Source organism: Thamnophis sirtalis, unplaced genomic scaffold, assembly GCF_051295495.1.
Source record: "Thamnophis sirtalis isolate CommonGarterSnake01/CBP01778 unplaced genomic scaffold, rThaSir2_p1.2 scaffold_7, whole genome shotgun sequence".
Lineage (NCBI taxonomy): Eukaryota > Metazoa > Chordata > Lepidosauria > Squamata > Natricidae > Thamnophis > Thamnophis sirtalis.
Window position 1 is genome coordinate 39,109,632 of NW_028261387.1, and position 16,608 is coordinate 39,126,239.

At 39.6% G+C, this 16,608-nt stretch overlaps 1 protein-coding gene and 1 long non-coding RNA gene across 8 annotated transcripts in view; one reads left to right on the forward strand and one right to left on the reverse strand.

Moving 5' to 3' along the window:
• Window positions 1-6,174, reverse strand: part of LOC148044613 (uncharacterized) — a 32,398-nt gene extending 26,224 nt beyond the window's left edge. The window contains exon 1 of one of the 5 annotated variants that reach the window (XR_015697279.1): window positions 6,031-6,174. This is a non-coding gene — a long non-coding RNA (uncharacterized LOC148044613). The remainder of the gene's footprint in view (window positions 1-6,030) is intronic. The other 4 variants (XR_015697278.1, XR_015697275.1, XR_015697276.1 and 1 more) reach the window with 4 other exon arrangements.
• Window positions 6,175-6,296: 122 nt separating this feature from the next.
• IPP (intracisternal A particle-promoted polypeptide) lies at window positions 6,297-16,347 on the forward strand. 3 transcript variants are annotated; one of them, XM_087719743.1, is made up of 9 exons: window positions 6,297-6,517; window positions 7,712-8,065; window positions 9,268-9,699; window positions 11,537-11,692; window positions 11,795-11,962; window positions 13,547-13,684; window positions 14,194-14,316; window positions 15,085-15,305; window positions 15,882-16,347. In XM_087719743.1, exons 2-9 carry the CDS (start codon window positions 7,774-7,776, stop codon window positions 16,104-16,106), a joined length of 1,755 nt encoding a protein of 584 aa, XP_087575869.1. In that variant the 5' UTR covers window positions 6,297-6,517; window positions 7,712-7,773; the 3' UTR covers window positions 16,107-16,347. The 3 variants fall into 3 exon arrangements, with proteins under 3 accessions (XP_087575869.1, XP_087575870.1, XP_087575871.1); XM_087719744.1 differs by having other exon boundaries at window positions 7,712-7,801; XM_087719745.1 differs by lacking the exon at window positions 15,085-15,305.
• Window positions 16,348-16,608: the final 261 nt, after the last annotated feature.

Consider the following 16,608-nt stretch of genomic DNA (forward strand, 5'->3'; position numbering starts at 1 on the left):
TTTTAGCCATTTTTGAATCCTTCTCCAGTATTTCGTGGCCTCAGTACAAGACTACCAAATATGGTAGAATGTGCCATCCCTTCTTCCACATTTCCAACACAGTGGAGATAACCCAGGAAACATTTTGGCTAACCTCCTTGGGGGGAGGTGCCATCTATAAGCCATCTTGTATATGTTTTCTTTAAATGCTGTAGATATTGTAAGTTTAATAGTCTTACTCCATAGATCCCACCATTTGCCCATTTCAATCTCATAACCAAAGTTTCTCTCCCATGTTATTAGAAGGCTTTTATCCATCTCTTCTTTAGCATCTTGACAGATCAAAAACTGATAAATCTTTGATAACACTTTCTTATCTCCACCAAACAAAATCTTATCTAGCCCCTGAGTGTTTGGGTAGATCCCAAATCATACCTTATCGCTTTTAAACCTATTTCTAATCTGGAAATATTCTCTTTGAGTTGTTATATATAAGATCACTTTATTGAATATGGTGTAACTTATGAGGAATAGCCTTGAATAAAACATGATTTTGCTGCCTGAAAAATTGGTAGAGAAAGGCTCTCAATAGCAGAAGGTATAAAATCAAAAGTATAGTTACTTTCTCTGGTGTCCCTAATTGCATTTTGAGTTTATTGATTCTTTGATAAATAGCTTATATTTCCCACTTGTTTTTTCAGCTTCCCCTGAAGTCTATAATGATGAAGAAAGGCTATGTTCTGCTCCTGAAAGGAGGGAGAAATTCAATAAAAGTTTCCCAATGACGCAGAGGTAGACTTCAGTTGAAAACAAAACCAATTGTTTTGTGCCACTATAAAGACAGTCATAAGATCAGGGAAATTTGTAGGGAAAGTTTATTGGTGACAAAAATATAATATACCATAGTGTGTTAATAAATACTGTAAAGTTAATTAAGAGTAGAAGTGTTTACACTTCAAAAGAACAGATACATTTATTAAGGAATTTACCTTAAATGAGAGAATGCTTATATTTATGAGCTGTCTTCATGCTAGGAAAAAAGAAGGAAAGTTATTGCTCATCCTATAGGAAACAGCTTGCATCTGTAAAGGATTTCTAATTGTATATTCCCTCTGATATGATTAATTCTATGTTTGGATGTGAATTTCAGAGTAAGGCAACATAAGTTGCTACGTCTTCCTGTAAAATAATTGTTTCTATGTGATTGCCCTTATAAAGAAGGAAGCTGTAAGTACAGTACATCTTTACCTCAGTTCAGTGTTGAATCAAGAATACTTTCAAGTGAACAATGTCACTGAAAAATTATTATGTGCTTTAATTAATCCTTTCCCTTAAGACAAGTCCAGGTAGTCCAGTGGTGGCTTGCAGGCGGTACGCCCCGGTACAGGCTTACTGGATCCAGCCCAGAGCACCGGATACCCTTCTGGTACGGTGCTCTGGATGGCCCACCCGCCTGCTCAAGCTCCTTACCGGTGTTTAAAGGCTTCTGTGCTTCCACACAGGCGCATGGCGCATACAGCACCTGCGCAATGCTCCGCAGAGCAGCTGGAGTGTCACAGAGGTGCTAAGATGTATGCACGTGCTGCGCGCATCCATGAGGATGCCACAAGCCCCGTTCCAACCGTACCAGTTGGAATGGGATTTGCAACCCACCATTGAGGTAGTCCTTGATTTTCAACCACAACTGAGCCCAAAATGTTGTTAAGTGAGACATTTTAAAATGAGTTTTCCCTCATTTTACGACCTTTCATGCCACAGTTGTTAAATGAATCGCTGCTGTTGATAAGTTAGTAATCCGGTTATTAAGTGAATGGATTCCCCATTGACTTTTCATGTCCAAAAGTCGCAAAAGGGGAATCACATGACCTTGGAATACAGCAATGGTCATAAGTATGAACCAGTTGCTAAGCACCTGAATTTTGATCACATGATCATGGGGATGCTACAGAGGTTGTAACTGTGAAAAAGTCATAAATCACTTTTTTCAGTGTAGTTTTAACTTTGAACAGTCACTAAATGAACTGTTGTAAGTCGAAGACTACCTCTATACTTAATCAAATATCTACCTTTGTATATGCTGGATTAATAAATATACTATTGATTAAAAATAATAATAAAAGAAAACTTGTAATAGCTAAGAAAAATTATAGTTACATTTGGCCAAAAAAATGAAACATAGTTTTTGAGTTTTTAAGTACTAAGGTTCGAGGTTCGAGGTTCATTTTATTTATATGCCGCCCTATTCCCAGCGGGACTCAGCCGGCGCACAAACCCAAGGAGGGGGGAGGGAAAAACACAAAAACTACAAAAAGTACAGGGCATTTAAAACAACCAACAGCCACACAATTCGAGAGGGGAAGGGAACTCATCAACCCCAGGCCTGCCGACACAGCCAGGTTTTAACGGCTTTTCGGAAGGCCTGGAGAGAGGTGAGGGTCCGAATCTCTGCGGGGAGCTCGTTCCAAAGGGCCGGAGCCGCCACAGAGAAGGCCCTCCCCCGGGTAGTGGCCAGATGACATTGTAGATGGAACCCGGAGGAGGCCTAATCTGTGTGATCTAATGGGTCTTTGGGAGGTAATTGGCAGCAGGCGGTCTCTCAAGTACCCAGGTCCAATACCATGAAGGGCTTTATAAGTGACGACTAGCACCTTGAAGCGTATCCGGAGACCAATCGGTAACCAGTGCAGCTCGTGGAGGATAGGTGTAACATGGGTGTACCGAGGTGCACCCACAATCGCTCGCACGGCTGCATTCTGGACGAGCTGAAGTCTCCGAATGCTCTTCAAGGGCTGCCCCATGTAGAGCGCATTGCAGTAGTCCAGTCTTGAGGTCACGAGGGCATGAGTGACTGTTGCGAGTGCCTCCCGGTTCAGGTAGGGATGCAATTGGTGCACCAGGCGAACCTGGGCAAATGCCCCCCTGGTCACAGCCGACAAATGATGTTCTAAGGTCAGCTGTGGGTCCAAGAGGACTCCCAAATTGCGAACCCTGTCTGAGGGGCGTAAAATTTCACCCCCCAGCCTGAGTGATGGAATACTAGCCAAATTTTTGGGAAGGAAACACAACAGCCACTCGGTCTTGTCTGGATTGAGCGCAAGCTTGTTAACCCCCATCCAGACCCTGACAGCCTCCAGGCACTGGCACATCACGTCAACCGCTTCACTGAGTTGGCACGGGGCGGACAGATACAACTGGGTATCGTCCGCGTACTGATGGTATTTTATCCCATGCCGCCGAATGATCTCACCCAACGGCTTCATGTAGATGTTAAACCGGAGGGGGGACAAGACCGAACCCCGTGGGACCCCATATTTCAGGGGCCTAGGGGTCGACCTCTGCCCCCTGACCAACACCGACTGCGACCTGTCCGAGAAATCTGCTTCTTTAAAACATGAAGCCATTGATGGAGTTATAGAAGATACTAAAGTTTTCTATTCTAAACTTCTTGCATATCATCCAGATTTATTTTTTATTTTAACTTGTGGCAATAATAAATTGTCACTTTAATCTCAATAAAGCTCTAACCCTTTAAGATAACAAGTCTTATCATGTTAACTGTATTTTTATCTTCAATTTATATAAATCTATTCATTTTGTAAGATCTATATATTTTAAAGATATGTTATAGCTGATTAAGACTATTAACTTCATTTTTACTAGTGTTCCATGTTTGTGTGTGTGTGAGAGAGAGAGGGGTGTGTGTGTCCAAGTAAGAGCAACAAAGATGATTAGGGGACTGGAGGAAGTGGTGGGTTCCGGAACTGGTACGGTTGCAACGGGGCCCGACGTCCTCCACAAGAACATGTGTGGTGTGCGCGCACATACGTCTTACCTGCCAGTGACACCTCCGCAAGCCTCCGCGACGCTCCAGCTGCTCGGCGGAGGGTTGCGCAGGCACTGTACACACCATGCACGTGCGTAGAAGCTCCAAAGGCTTTAAACAACAGGTAAGAAACGAGGGCGGGTGGGTGGGCCCTTCGGGCAGGCTCTGGTATGCCTTTACCTGCAACCCACCACTGACTGGAGGCTAAAATATATGAAGAATGTCACAGAAATTGGGTATGTCTAGTTTAATGAAAAGAAAGCTATAACAGTGTTGCAATACCTATGGAGCTGCCACAAAGGAGAGGAGGTGAACCTATTTTCCAAAGCACCTGAAGGCAGGGCAAGAAGCAATGGATGGAAACTAATCAAAGAGAAAAGCAACCTAGAACTAAGGATAAATTTTCTGACAATGAGAACAATAAACCAGCTTGCCTTCAGAAGTTGTGGGTGCTCTGTCACTAGAGGTTTTCAAGAAGAAATTGGACAGCCATTTATACATAATGGTATCGGGTCTCCTATCTGAGCAGGAGGTTAGACATCCAAGGTCCCTTCCAACTCTGATATTCTGTTACTCTGTTATTTGGGACTAGTTTGTTCCAAAGAAGAGGCACAATCATCGAAAAGACTCAACTGTATGTTCACTGCAGATGGCCTTCCATCAGTAGCAGAACCCACTACAGGCTCCTTGTCTCTAATCTCATTAGGCATATTCAAATTATTAAATTATAATTAAAATTTGAACTATATTTCACTATATAATTCTATCAGTTTCTACTTGGGAATAAGCCACTTTGAGATGAGAGTTATTCACTGGCCACATCTGTATGTCTGTATCTGTATAGGATTGTACTGATAAATCAGTGATAAACCTTGCATATACAACTTTATAATAAAATTGTTGCAAACCAATTCCACAATTAATTAAACCAGTTGTTTACATTAATCACTATGTTTAAAACATGTTGCAATTGTGCCTGTGGGAATATACATTTATTGAAATACCTAAAAATTTCCTCCTACTTATAGAATTTGCAGCCTCAGTTACAAAATTGACTAACACTTTCAAATCCTCCAAGAGACATCTGAAAAAGCTGCAATTAGGTATTATTATAAGCTATAAAATGAGCAGTGTAATCCTTTGCATTTCAGAACCATCTTTTGCTTTTAACAGTTGGATCCTGCAACCATCATAAATGCATGCCTATTCCCAAGCACCTGAATTTTGATCACATTACCATGGTGATGGTAAATGCAAGGGCCAATCATAGGTCATATTTTTCAGTGTCATTTGTAACTTTGAACAGTTATGAATGAATGGTAGTAAGCTAACTATATCTGTGTTTTGAAATAGCAGCAAGGACAACTAAGAGTCAATTTGAAATTGCTTCTGGGGATTTGGGCAATGAAAATAGTATGGAATAGAATGAAATGACCTAATGAGCAGCAACATATTGCTATTGATTTATACTGCATCTAGGACAGGTAGTCCTAGAATTACGAGCCCAAAAGTTTATGCTGCTAAGAGAAAAAATTGGTAAGTGAGTTTTGCCCCATTTTACGACTTTTCTTGCTGTAGTTGTTAAGTGAATCCTTGCATTTGTTAAGTTAGTCACAAGTTCTTAAGCAGTGGTGGGATTCAAAAATTTTTACTATCGGTTCTGTGGGTGTGGCTTGATGAGTGTCGCATGGCTTGGTGGGCACCCAGCTTGATGAGCATGGCAGGGGAAGGATACTGTAAAATCTCCATTCCCACCGCACTCCAGAGGAAGGTTACTACAACCCCCCCCCCAAAAAAAACTTGTGGACTTCAACTCCCAGAATTCCTTAGCCAGCAGCTTTAAAGTGCATTAAAGTGTGTAGACTTCAACTCCCATAATTCCTTAGCCAGCCTACTGGGGAACTTTATAGGCTAGCTAAAGATTTCTGGGAGTTGAAGTCCACAAGTCTTAAGGTTGCCACGGTTAGAGATCCCTGCATTAAAGTGTTTAGACTTCAACTCCCATAATTCCTTAGCCAGCCTACTGGGGAATTTTATAGGCTGGCTAAAGATTTCTGGGAGTTGAAGTTCACGCTTCTTAAAGTTGTCGACAAACACCGCTGGCTTATGCTTCAGCGAATCCTCCAAATGTCTAACCAACCAAACAGGGGCCCTTAAGAAAAACCTTCACTTTCACTTCTTAAGCAACGCGCTATTCAGTCAGCGGCCTCTTACACACACACACACACCGGCGGCTCCCTTCTCTTGCAAACCGTGCAGCCTCAGTTTCTCGCGCGGCCTCCAGCTCTCCCGCAGGGGAAGCCACCTTTCCAGCTGCTCCGTAGCTGTACGCAGCAACAGCGCCTCCACCGCCTGCCACAGGACGGCGGGCGGCGGTGAAATCCCTCATGGCTGCCGTGTCGCGTCACGCGCGCTCCCTTCGCTCCAGGGCTCGGCCTCCCGGCTCCTCCTTTCCTCCGGTTGGCCTTTTCCGCCCCGTTTCTCTCTCTCTCTCTCTCTGTGCAGCCGCGTCTTCGGCGCTAGGTGTTAATTCTTGTCGGCTGCCGCTTTGCATTTTGCAGCTCAGGGTTTGTTTGTTTTTTTACTGGGGGTGTGGGGGCTCCAATTTATTTTCGGCGCCGCTGCTGCGAGAATTCCCGCCGTAGAGTCTCTTTTGATTCTTTTTAAAGGCGGGAAAATAAAATGAAATGTGAACAACTCTCGGCTACCTCAGAAGTGAGTACCGGAACGCCAACAGCCGTGTGCAGGCACTCAAAAGGTTTGGCGGGACTAAGCATCCCCTGGGTGGCCGTGCCTGGGGTGGGGGTGGGGAGAGCTGAAGCCCTCAGCGATAGTTTAAAAAGAATAACTGAAGGGAGAACAAAGGGAGAAACTTTGAAATGATGCATAATGTGAAATGTAATGTGAAACAAAACCTTAAAAGATGCTAGGTAGCATTTCTGGGGAAAAATGTCAAACCAGAGATTTTGTTTAGTATGCAGGACTGGCCTGTTGTTGTTAGTTGCAAAGTCGTGTCCGACCCATTGTGATCCCATGGACAATGGTCCCCCAGGCCTTTCTATCGTCTACCATCCTCTGGAGTCCATTTAAGCTGCTTCAGTGACTCCATCCAGCCATCTCATTCTCTGTCGTCCCCTTCTTTTGCCCTCAATCTTTTCCAGCATTAAGCTCTTCTCCAGTGAGTCCTTCCTTCTCATTAGGTGGCCAAAGTATTTGAGTTTCATCTTCGGGATCTGGCCTTCTAAAGAGCAATCAGGGTTGATCTCCTCTAGGACTGATCAGTTGGATCACCGTGCAGTCCAAGGGACTCGCAGGGGTCTTCTCCAACACCAGGACTGGTCTACTGTACAGTTTCTCTGTCGTACTATTGACAATGGAGTAACTAAGGAAATGAGTGCAGTTAAGAAGTAGTAAACTGGGGTGAGGATAGTAGAGAGGGGAAAAAAACCAAAATGTAATTTGCCACTCTTTAAACATAATCATATTTTATGTATTGCACCAGCAGTTCCCAACATTCTTGGCACCAGAGACTAGTTTCATGGAAGACCATTTTTCCATGGGGTGAGGTGTGGAGGATGGTTTCCCTTGCAACCTAGATCCTGTACATGTGCAGGCGAAGCTTTGCTCTCTCTCTTGCTGCTTCTGCAGCCCTGTTCCTAACAAGCCATGAACTGGTACTTGGTCTGCTGCCCAGAGTATGATTCAATGGTTTTGTATAGTCTATCACTTTCATTTATGATATGAAAATGGGAATTGGTCCCAAACTCAAATTTGAGCTGAAGATCTTTCATAGTACTCTTTCTTTAATTAAAGCGGGAAGAATTGAGTTATGGTAATTAATCTTACTTGTGGTCAACAGTAATTTCATTGTTAGGCCTGTCATTTTCATGTTTTTTCTGTTTCTCCTAGGGTAGCACCGGAAGCTGATGAGCATCAGTCATTCAGTTTCTCTGTGACCTTGTCAAGCTATCATGGCTTGTGTGGCTTGCCCCAGCACAAGTGAGTTCCCTTTCTTGGCAGACAGGCATGCTCGTCTTTTATTAGCCCAGATTAACAAGCTGAGATGCGGGCAACACTTCTGTGATGTACAGCTCCAGGTTGGTGAAGGAGCATATAAAGTTCACCGGCTTGTTTTGGCTGCAAGTAGCTCTTATTTTGCTGCTTTGTTTGCTGGAGGGATGAAGGAATCTTCAAAGGATGTTGTGCAGATCCTGGGTGTGGATGCTAATATTTTTCAGATCCTCCTGGAGTTTATTTATACAGGTACAAGATTTTCTAATCTTTTCCTTAACATGCTTTGGTTAATGTCTTAGTTACCTAGTAACCTGCAAATTGAATGTTTTGATTCAGTTAGTACTTGTTAAGTTAAAAACTATTTTGCAAACATCCATCTTTTATCTCAGATTAGTTGAAAAAACAGGATGAATTACATAGCATGATATGGGCAGATATCTATGTTTTATTCACATAATTTGTGTGTTGCTACTGTCTACATGGACACAACATCTGGAAATAAATTCCATTAAATTCAATGGCATTTTGTCAAAATACATTTAAGCATGAATTAAAAGTGTTTTGCTCTGTTCCTCAACATAATGGTAAAGAACCTACAATAGTTACTGGATACAGAATTTCTCTCCTATACAGCACATTTATTTTCATAAATAGCTAAATGAAGTAAACCTGGACTGGTTTCCACATTTAAATTCAAGGGAGAAACTGCCACATAAAGCCAGTTGTTTCTACATTAAAATCAGTATTTCAAGGATAAAGCTTTCTCTCTGAAATAGTACTCAAAAAGTTGAGGAAAGCGTTACATTTTTCAAATTCTTATATATAGTATGAAGAGATGTTGAAACAGATTTAATCTACAGCTTTTCTGGTACAAATCTTCGTTCTGCACCATTGCATTAATAAATGTACTTTTCACATCTAAAGGAGTACCTTTGTTCACTATCTTCATTATTCTAATTGCATGGAATCTTATCTACTAGCAGTGTACATCAATATCTTTCAAAGGATGGTTGTAGTTATGGTTACAGACAAGCTATACAGATGGTTATTGTTACAACCACAATTGAGACTGGAACTTCCATTGCTAAGCAGTGCGGTCATTAAGTGAGACATTCCCAATTTTAATTTTTTTTTGCTGAGATCATTAAGTCAATCTGGCTTTCTTCATTGACTTTGCTTGTTGGAAGTCCCCTGGTAAGGTCAAAAATGATGATCATGTGACCTTGGGACATAGCAACCATCAAATACTTGTAGTTGCCAAGCAGTCAAATTTTAATCACATGATGCTGTGATAATCATATGTTCAAGGATTGGTTGTAAGTCACTACCGTCCTAATTTTGAACATTAGTTTCTTAACTTGAAACTAATAATCGTAAATTGAGGATTACCTGTATACTTTAACAGTGTTGGTAAATTTCATGCCAGCTAAAAATATTTCTTTCTTTTTCAGGTATTGTCAGCATTAATGAAAATAATGTCCAGGAGTTGATTGTGGCAGCAGACATGTTTCAGCTGTCAGAGGTGGTGGACCTTTGTTGTGAATTTCTAAAGGGACAGATTGATCCTATGAACTGCATTGGACTCTTCCAGTTTGCTGAGCAAATTGCCTGTCATGACCTGCTAGAATTCACAGAGAACTACATCCATGCCCACTTCCTGGAGGTTCACAATGGAGATGAATTCTTGGCATTGACAAAAGACCATCTGATTAAGATATTGAGAAGTGAAGACCTAAGCATAGAAGATGAGTACCAGGTTTTTTTGGCTGCCATGCAATGGATTTTGAAAGACTCAGGGAAAAGAAAGAAACATGTTGTGGAAATACTGGATGCAGTGAGATTTCCTTTATTATCTCCACAAAGACTTTTGAAATACATAGAAGGTAACTTCTTGACACCCAGTTTGGTGTAGATTAACATTCTGGATTAGAAATCAGAAGACTGTCAGTTTTAGTCCTCTCTTAGGACAAAAGTCTAGCTGAGTGGCTCTGGCCCAGTTGCTCACTCTCAGCCCACCCATCTCACAGGTTGTTGCTGTGGAAAATACACTAAAATGAGTTGCATAAAATTAAGGCATGTCATGCAGAATATAAATCTAATAATAAATTGTAGAATAATGATAGGATACTCAGTTACCCAATATAAGAATTAAAAACTGGTTTTATGAAGACTTATTAACTACGGTATATACAGGTGTGCTCTTATGTTATGTAATAGTACCTCACCCTATAACATGAAATTTCTGTAATATTAGAACTCCTGTTAATGAATTTATTTATTACATTTTGTATGCTGTCCTTCAATATGTTTACTTGATGGTTTATTATATAATAGTATTACTACAAATTAAGAAAAAAATAATAAACACATTTATTAAAATACAATTTGTGTATAATACAAATTGAATATCATAGCAAATAACTCATGACATGATGCAAAACACAATGGCACTTGCACTTTATAATCAGGAAAATATTGGATTTTTTTTTTATTTGAAGGAAAACAAGACATGGTAAATCAAAGTGAAGTAGGGCAGAAGAGGATGGATTGGTCATCAGTGTTTATTTCTTTTTATGTGAGAATTGATAGGTAAGGAAATTTGGCATGAACTAAAAAATGAAGATCCAGATTCTGGTTAAATTTATAGCAGCTATTTTGTAATCTGGCCTAGTTTTGTGAGAGCAGACTGCTGTTCTGTTGAAGGTCAGAGAAGGTCAGAGAACAGTATGTTGTATGAAATCATGAATTTCACCAGGCATCCAAATTTAACAAACTTAACTATACTAAATAGCTAGATTTCTCCATTCCAGTTTCTCCTGCTTTATAGCCCCCATTGTGGATTACCCATCTCTACTTTTTAGGGTGATAGAAGATCAGAAAGTTCTTGTTCTTTCCCCCTAATGGAAGAATACAGATGCAGACTAATGTCCTAGTTGCTTTTCTTTGTTTAAATCTTGTCTTGATATGTATGGAACAGTGTTTTTCCACCCCACCCCCTATGGAATTAATCAGGTTTTCAAAGGAGACGATCTGCAGTAAGAACCAAAAAGTATTAAGAAATTAACACTGAACCAGTGACTAAAAAAACTACATCAAAACACATTTTGCTATACAGGTAATCCTTGACATACGGCCACAATTGAGCCCAAGATTTATGTTGCTGAGTGAGACATTTGTTAAGTGAGTTTTGCCCCATTTTACAAGCTTAGTTACCACAGTTGTTAAGTGAATCACTGCAGCTGTTAAGTTAGTAACACAGTTGTTAAGTGAACCTGACTTTCCCATTGACTTTGGTGGTCAGAAGTTTGCAAAAGGGATCACATGAACCTGGAACACTGCAACTGTCACAAATATGAACCAGTCATCAAACATCCAAACGTAAATCATATGACCGTGTGGATGCTGCATCAGTCATAAGTGTAAAAAATGATCATGTCACTTTTTTGAGTGTCATTGTAACTTTGAATGTTCACTAAATGAACATTACTAAATGTTGTAAATTGAGGACCACCTGTGTGGGTTCACTTAACAATTGCAGTATTTGTATTTCTGACTGCACTGTTTACTTAGTGACTGGTGCAAAAAAATGTGAAATTGGGTCAGTCATATGACCAAACCTTCTATAATCATTATGACTTACGACCAAAATTGGCAAGTTTCAATACAGTCATAATTCAAGGATTACCTGCTTTTTACTTGATTGTTTTCTTTCTTTCTCAGGGATTTCAGATTTCAGTCTCCGAGTAGCCCTGCATACTCTGTTGAAAGAATATTGTGAAGTTGGTCAGTCTCCCAAAGAAAATAAGATGAGCAGTTTTCTCCAGGCAACTAAGACACGTCCACGGAGAAAAGCTAGGAAATACATTTATGCAATAGGTGGGGATTCTTCTTAGCTTTTAAATATTTGGAAACCCCTAACTAGTCAAGAAATGCCTACAAAATTGCTGATTGTTTATCCTGTCCCCACTTTTTCTGTAGGTGGTTATACTCGGTTGCAGGGAGGACGTTGGAGTGATAGCAGAGCTCTCAGTTGTGTGGAGCGTTTTGACACTTTCAGTCAGTATTGGACTACTGTGTCTTCCTTACACCAGGCTCGCAGTGGCCTGGGTGTTACAGTAGTTGGAGGAATGGTCTACGCTATTGGAGGTAACTAAAATATATTGAGAAAAATATAGACTATTGTTTGTATTGCTCATTTGATAGCTGTTAGCCCTGTAAGTCCAAACAAGAAGCCCTAGTTCCATCTTCATTGTAAGGTTACATTAACAGAATCTTACAAGTCTGAACCTACTACTCTCCTCCTTTTATCCTTCAGAAAACTAGGGAGAGTTTCTTCTGAAACGTTTCCCAAGTCATTTCACTTTCTATGGGCTGAGACATCTTATACATGCTGGTTGTGCGGCTCTCCCTCCTATCTCCCAAGTTCATTCCCACATACCATGACAATAGCTTAACTATTTAAAGGCGAGAGCTTTAAGATTGGCATACACCATTCCAGAGCATATCGGGGTTATAAAATGACATCCAGAGTTTACCATATACACAGTAAATCTTACAATAGGTGGCAGGCGGCATTTTCATTGGCAGGTACTATGCTTACCATTTTTAGGACATTTTATTGTTGTGATTATGTAAAATAGGCAAATTTGCCTTATGCCTATGGACTGTTGCTCTAACAATTTTGTATTATAGAAATTCTTTGAATTCTGAACAACCCTGGTTTTCTTCCTACCATGATTGTTTCTACCATGCTTTTTCTTTCTTCGAAATGTAACCTGCCTTTTCCAGTTCTTTTAAACATTATTCAAAGACAATCATTATTAACAATATAATATTAATTTCATAATTATTAATTATATTATATTAATTATATTATTATACTAGCTGATAACTCGGTGTTGCCCAGGTATTTATAGGTGTTGAAGCATTTGTCTGACAGGGAACCATTGAGAGGGGCCTTTTTTCCTCCTACTCCCATGCCCATCATCCCTGCCCTCTCCCTCCCCCCCCAATGCACTCCTCTTTGCCACCCCCTCTCCTTAATGGCCCAGGCTCTCCCTTCCCTCTTCTATCACATCATAAACAATTGCTGCTCTGGGATGCTGCACTTGCTCTCCTTGACAACCCAGGCGTTCCAGAGTTATGCTGGAACACACACACACACACACACACACACACACACACACACACACACACAGAGTATTTGTTTCCAGAGGGTAAATCATCTGTGTACCAAGTTTGGTTGGAATTGCTCGAGATGCTCCAGAGTTATGCTGGAACATACATGCATACATACAGCCTTTTTTAAAGAAGAAAGGTGAAGGAAGAAGAAGATAGAAGAAGAAGAGAAAATTATATCCTGCCATGATTGTTTCTGTGTACTTTTTCTTCCTTCCAGATGTAAATTTGCTTTTTCCAGTTCTTTTAAATGTTATTCAGAGACAATAATTATTAGTAATATAATATCTATCTATTCAGGAAAAGTATATTTGGGAGATAAAATTCTCCCCAAGCTGATCAGAGCTACAATTCCTTATCATCTTTAGTAAACATTTATGCCACTCGGTTTAGAGACTGTACAATGTGCTGTGGTCATTTAGCAGCTTTAATTTGTAATCTGCATTAATAGTGATTCAGATTGATAAATTGAGCCAGTACTCTGCCATAGTACAGTAACTGTCTTCACAGTCTGTTGTATAACATACTTTATGTTCTTATCTCTTTCCCAAGGTGAAAAAGACTCTATGATTTTTGACTGTACTGAACGCTATGATCCTATTACAAAGCAATGGGCTGCTGTAGCTTCGATGAACCATCCTCGCTGTGGCCTTGGAGTATGCACCTCTTATGGCACTATCTATGCTTTGGGCAAGTCTTTTGACTACTGAATCTATTAACTGTTTAAGTTAGCAGCAATATTGTATTTGGGTCACATACTACATAGCATGGCAGTTTTTGTGTATACAATAATAAAGTTGTCTTCAAATCATGTGAGACATTGATAAATATAATTGCTGGTAGCCAAACACAAATGATTTCCTCAGAGATTCAAAGGTAGAGAGTGCTGCTAAAATAGCTTCACCAGCTCGCTTACCACATTGTATCTTTTGTAAGATAATATACAGGATATTTAAATTTAATTATTGTTGTATGGTACATAATGTACTATACTTTGTTTTAAAGCCAAAGTCATGTAGTATTAAAACCTGTACTACTAAAATAGAGTACATTTGTAAAACATGTTGTGAGGAATGTTTAGGTATTAGGGCTATAAATCTACAATACTTTTATATCTATTATATATCTGATTGTTTCAAGAATGTGACAATCTGTTTACTATGAGATATTTTTTACTGCACACTTGTCTTGATTTTCAGGAGGTTGGGTTGGAGCAGAGATTGGTACCTCTGTTGAACGTTTTGATCCTGAAGAAAATACTTGGGAAATTGTGGGCAGCATGGCTGTGCCGCGTTATAATTTTGGCTGTTGTGAAATACGAGGTGAGGGATTAAGAATTTTTGGGACCATTTCGCTTAGTGCTAATTAGATAATAGGCAGCAATCAGTCTGCAATCATTATGGTTAATAACTATATTCAACATAGCAGTCTTAATAGATGCAAGTGATAAGCATTAAAATTTCCAGCTTCAATATTTTAAATATTATAGGAAGAGAGCTACATTAATCTATAGCAGCTAAAAATCAGGGAGAATCCAGTAACTATAGATTAATAGATTTTATTAAAAATCACCATCTGAAGCTCATGAAACCTTATGCCTTTTAATAAAATCGGTTAGTCCTAAAATGTACTATTCGATAACTCCTAATATATTAAACAAGCTGAAATTCTTTATATATTTGTTGGGAATAGTTGCAGTTGACTTAATTAGACTGAATTCTCAGTAGCCATGCATATAAAGTTCAGGGGTGGGTTGCTAATTTTTTTACTACTGGTTCGGATGTGCTCTGCGCGTGCAACGCACAGAAGCATCCAGGCAGATGGGCGGAGCCTCCTGCCACCGCTACTACTAGTTCAGCTGAACCAGGCCGAATCGGCAGCAGCCCACCTCTGATAAGGTTGCTCAGTTAATACATGACCAGAAAATTTGATATCCTCATAAGATTCTCTGTCCTGTTTTGAAGAATAAAATTCAAACACATTATTTACAATATAAAATGGTTTAAAACAGCCAATTTTGCATGATGACTTCTTTGTCACCAACTGCATTCAAATGACAATGCTCTAATAGGAAATTGTTATATTCATAGGTTTAATTTACATTGTGGGAGGCATTGGCAATGAAGAAATAGAATTATGTTCTGTGGAAGTCTATGACCCCCTATCTAAACGCTGGTCTACCCTTCCTGAAATGGGCACTAGAAGGGCATATCTAGGAGTGGCTACTTTGAATGACTGCATCTATGCTGTTGGAGGGTGGAATGAAACTCAAGGTGCTCTTTCAACTGTTGAGAAATACTCATTTGAAGAGGTAGGATTTAATTTTCATATCAAAGTAACTATTTGTACTGCCTTTTATAATTTCTCCCATTTTCTTTGAATGTACTATCAGTGTTGTATCTGCTTGTTCTCCAGAATGGCACAAGCAGTTTATGCTTCTAACTCTGTGTATAAGCGTTATATAGCTGAAGGAATGTCTTTCTAGAACAAATATAAAACTAAACTGAGCAAAATTAGAAGATAACCTGGTGATCGGAGTCAGTTTGCCAGGCCAGGAGGAACTTCCAATCAGACGGAGCAGATTTTCAAGGGACATAAGCAAAATCTGAGAAATTTCCTTTCTTCTGCCTCAAAAATCATCCAGAATTTTGCTCTTGAATCCAATTCATTAACCAAATGCTAATATTTTCTGTTCCATCTCTGCATTTTTTCTGGATTTGTGAGTTTGAATAAATACTATCTTTGTCTTTGATTTTTAATATATCGCAGTATTTTACCCTGCCAGTGCACGAAAGACCATTATAATTGTTCTTATGCCTGTAGATTTGCTCTGTAAGGAAAATGTAATATACTGAAAAGATAATTCTTTATGTTGTTTTATTATCAGGAAAAATGGACAGAAGTTGCTTCAATGAAAGTCCCAAGAGCTGGAGTATGTGTCATAGCTGTGAATGGCTTCCTTTATGCCACAGGAGGCAGGACTGCCAGCTATGAGGCAGCTGCTCCTGTGACTTCAGATTCTGTGGAGGTGTATAATCCACATGTGGATACTTGGACTGAAACTGCTAACATGATCACCAGCCGCTGTGAAGGAGGTGTGGCAGTCCTTTGAAGAATGCCATGCTTTTAAAAAAACGATAGCAAAAATTGAAGTGTGAATTTAAATGCTGTAAAGAAATTGAAGATTTGGGTCGCTCTTAAGAAAGTGTGTGCAGTTAAAAGAGGAATTGATTTTTAAAGCATATCCAGAAGTTTACAACAATTGTTACTGAAACCATTTAAATCTTTGTTTCTTTGAGGAACAGTTTGTAGACAATTCTGACAATAGAAACTTCTTGATTTTTAACATCTGCCATTGACATTTGGAATATTTCTGTGGTTTATTATGTTAGGAACCTCATTTGAAGCAGAAAAAGTTAAAATTGACAAATTTATTTCAATATTTTATTTGTATGTATGTATATGTATATGTATGCCCAAATATGGGAGGAAGCCTACTGCTTCCTTTCTCTGTCTATCGGCTCGTCACAAGAGACCATCCAGACAGAAACCCAATATTTTTACTGTTGCCTTTGTTACATTTGTGTTGTATTTGTGCTGATAAATAAATAAAG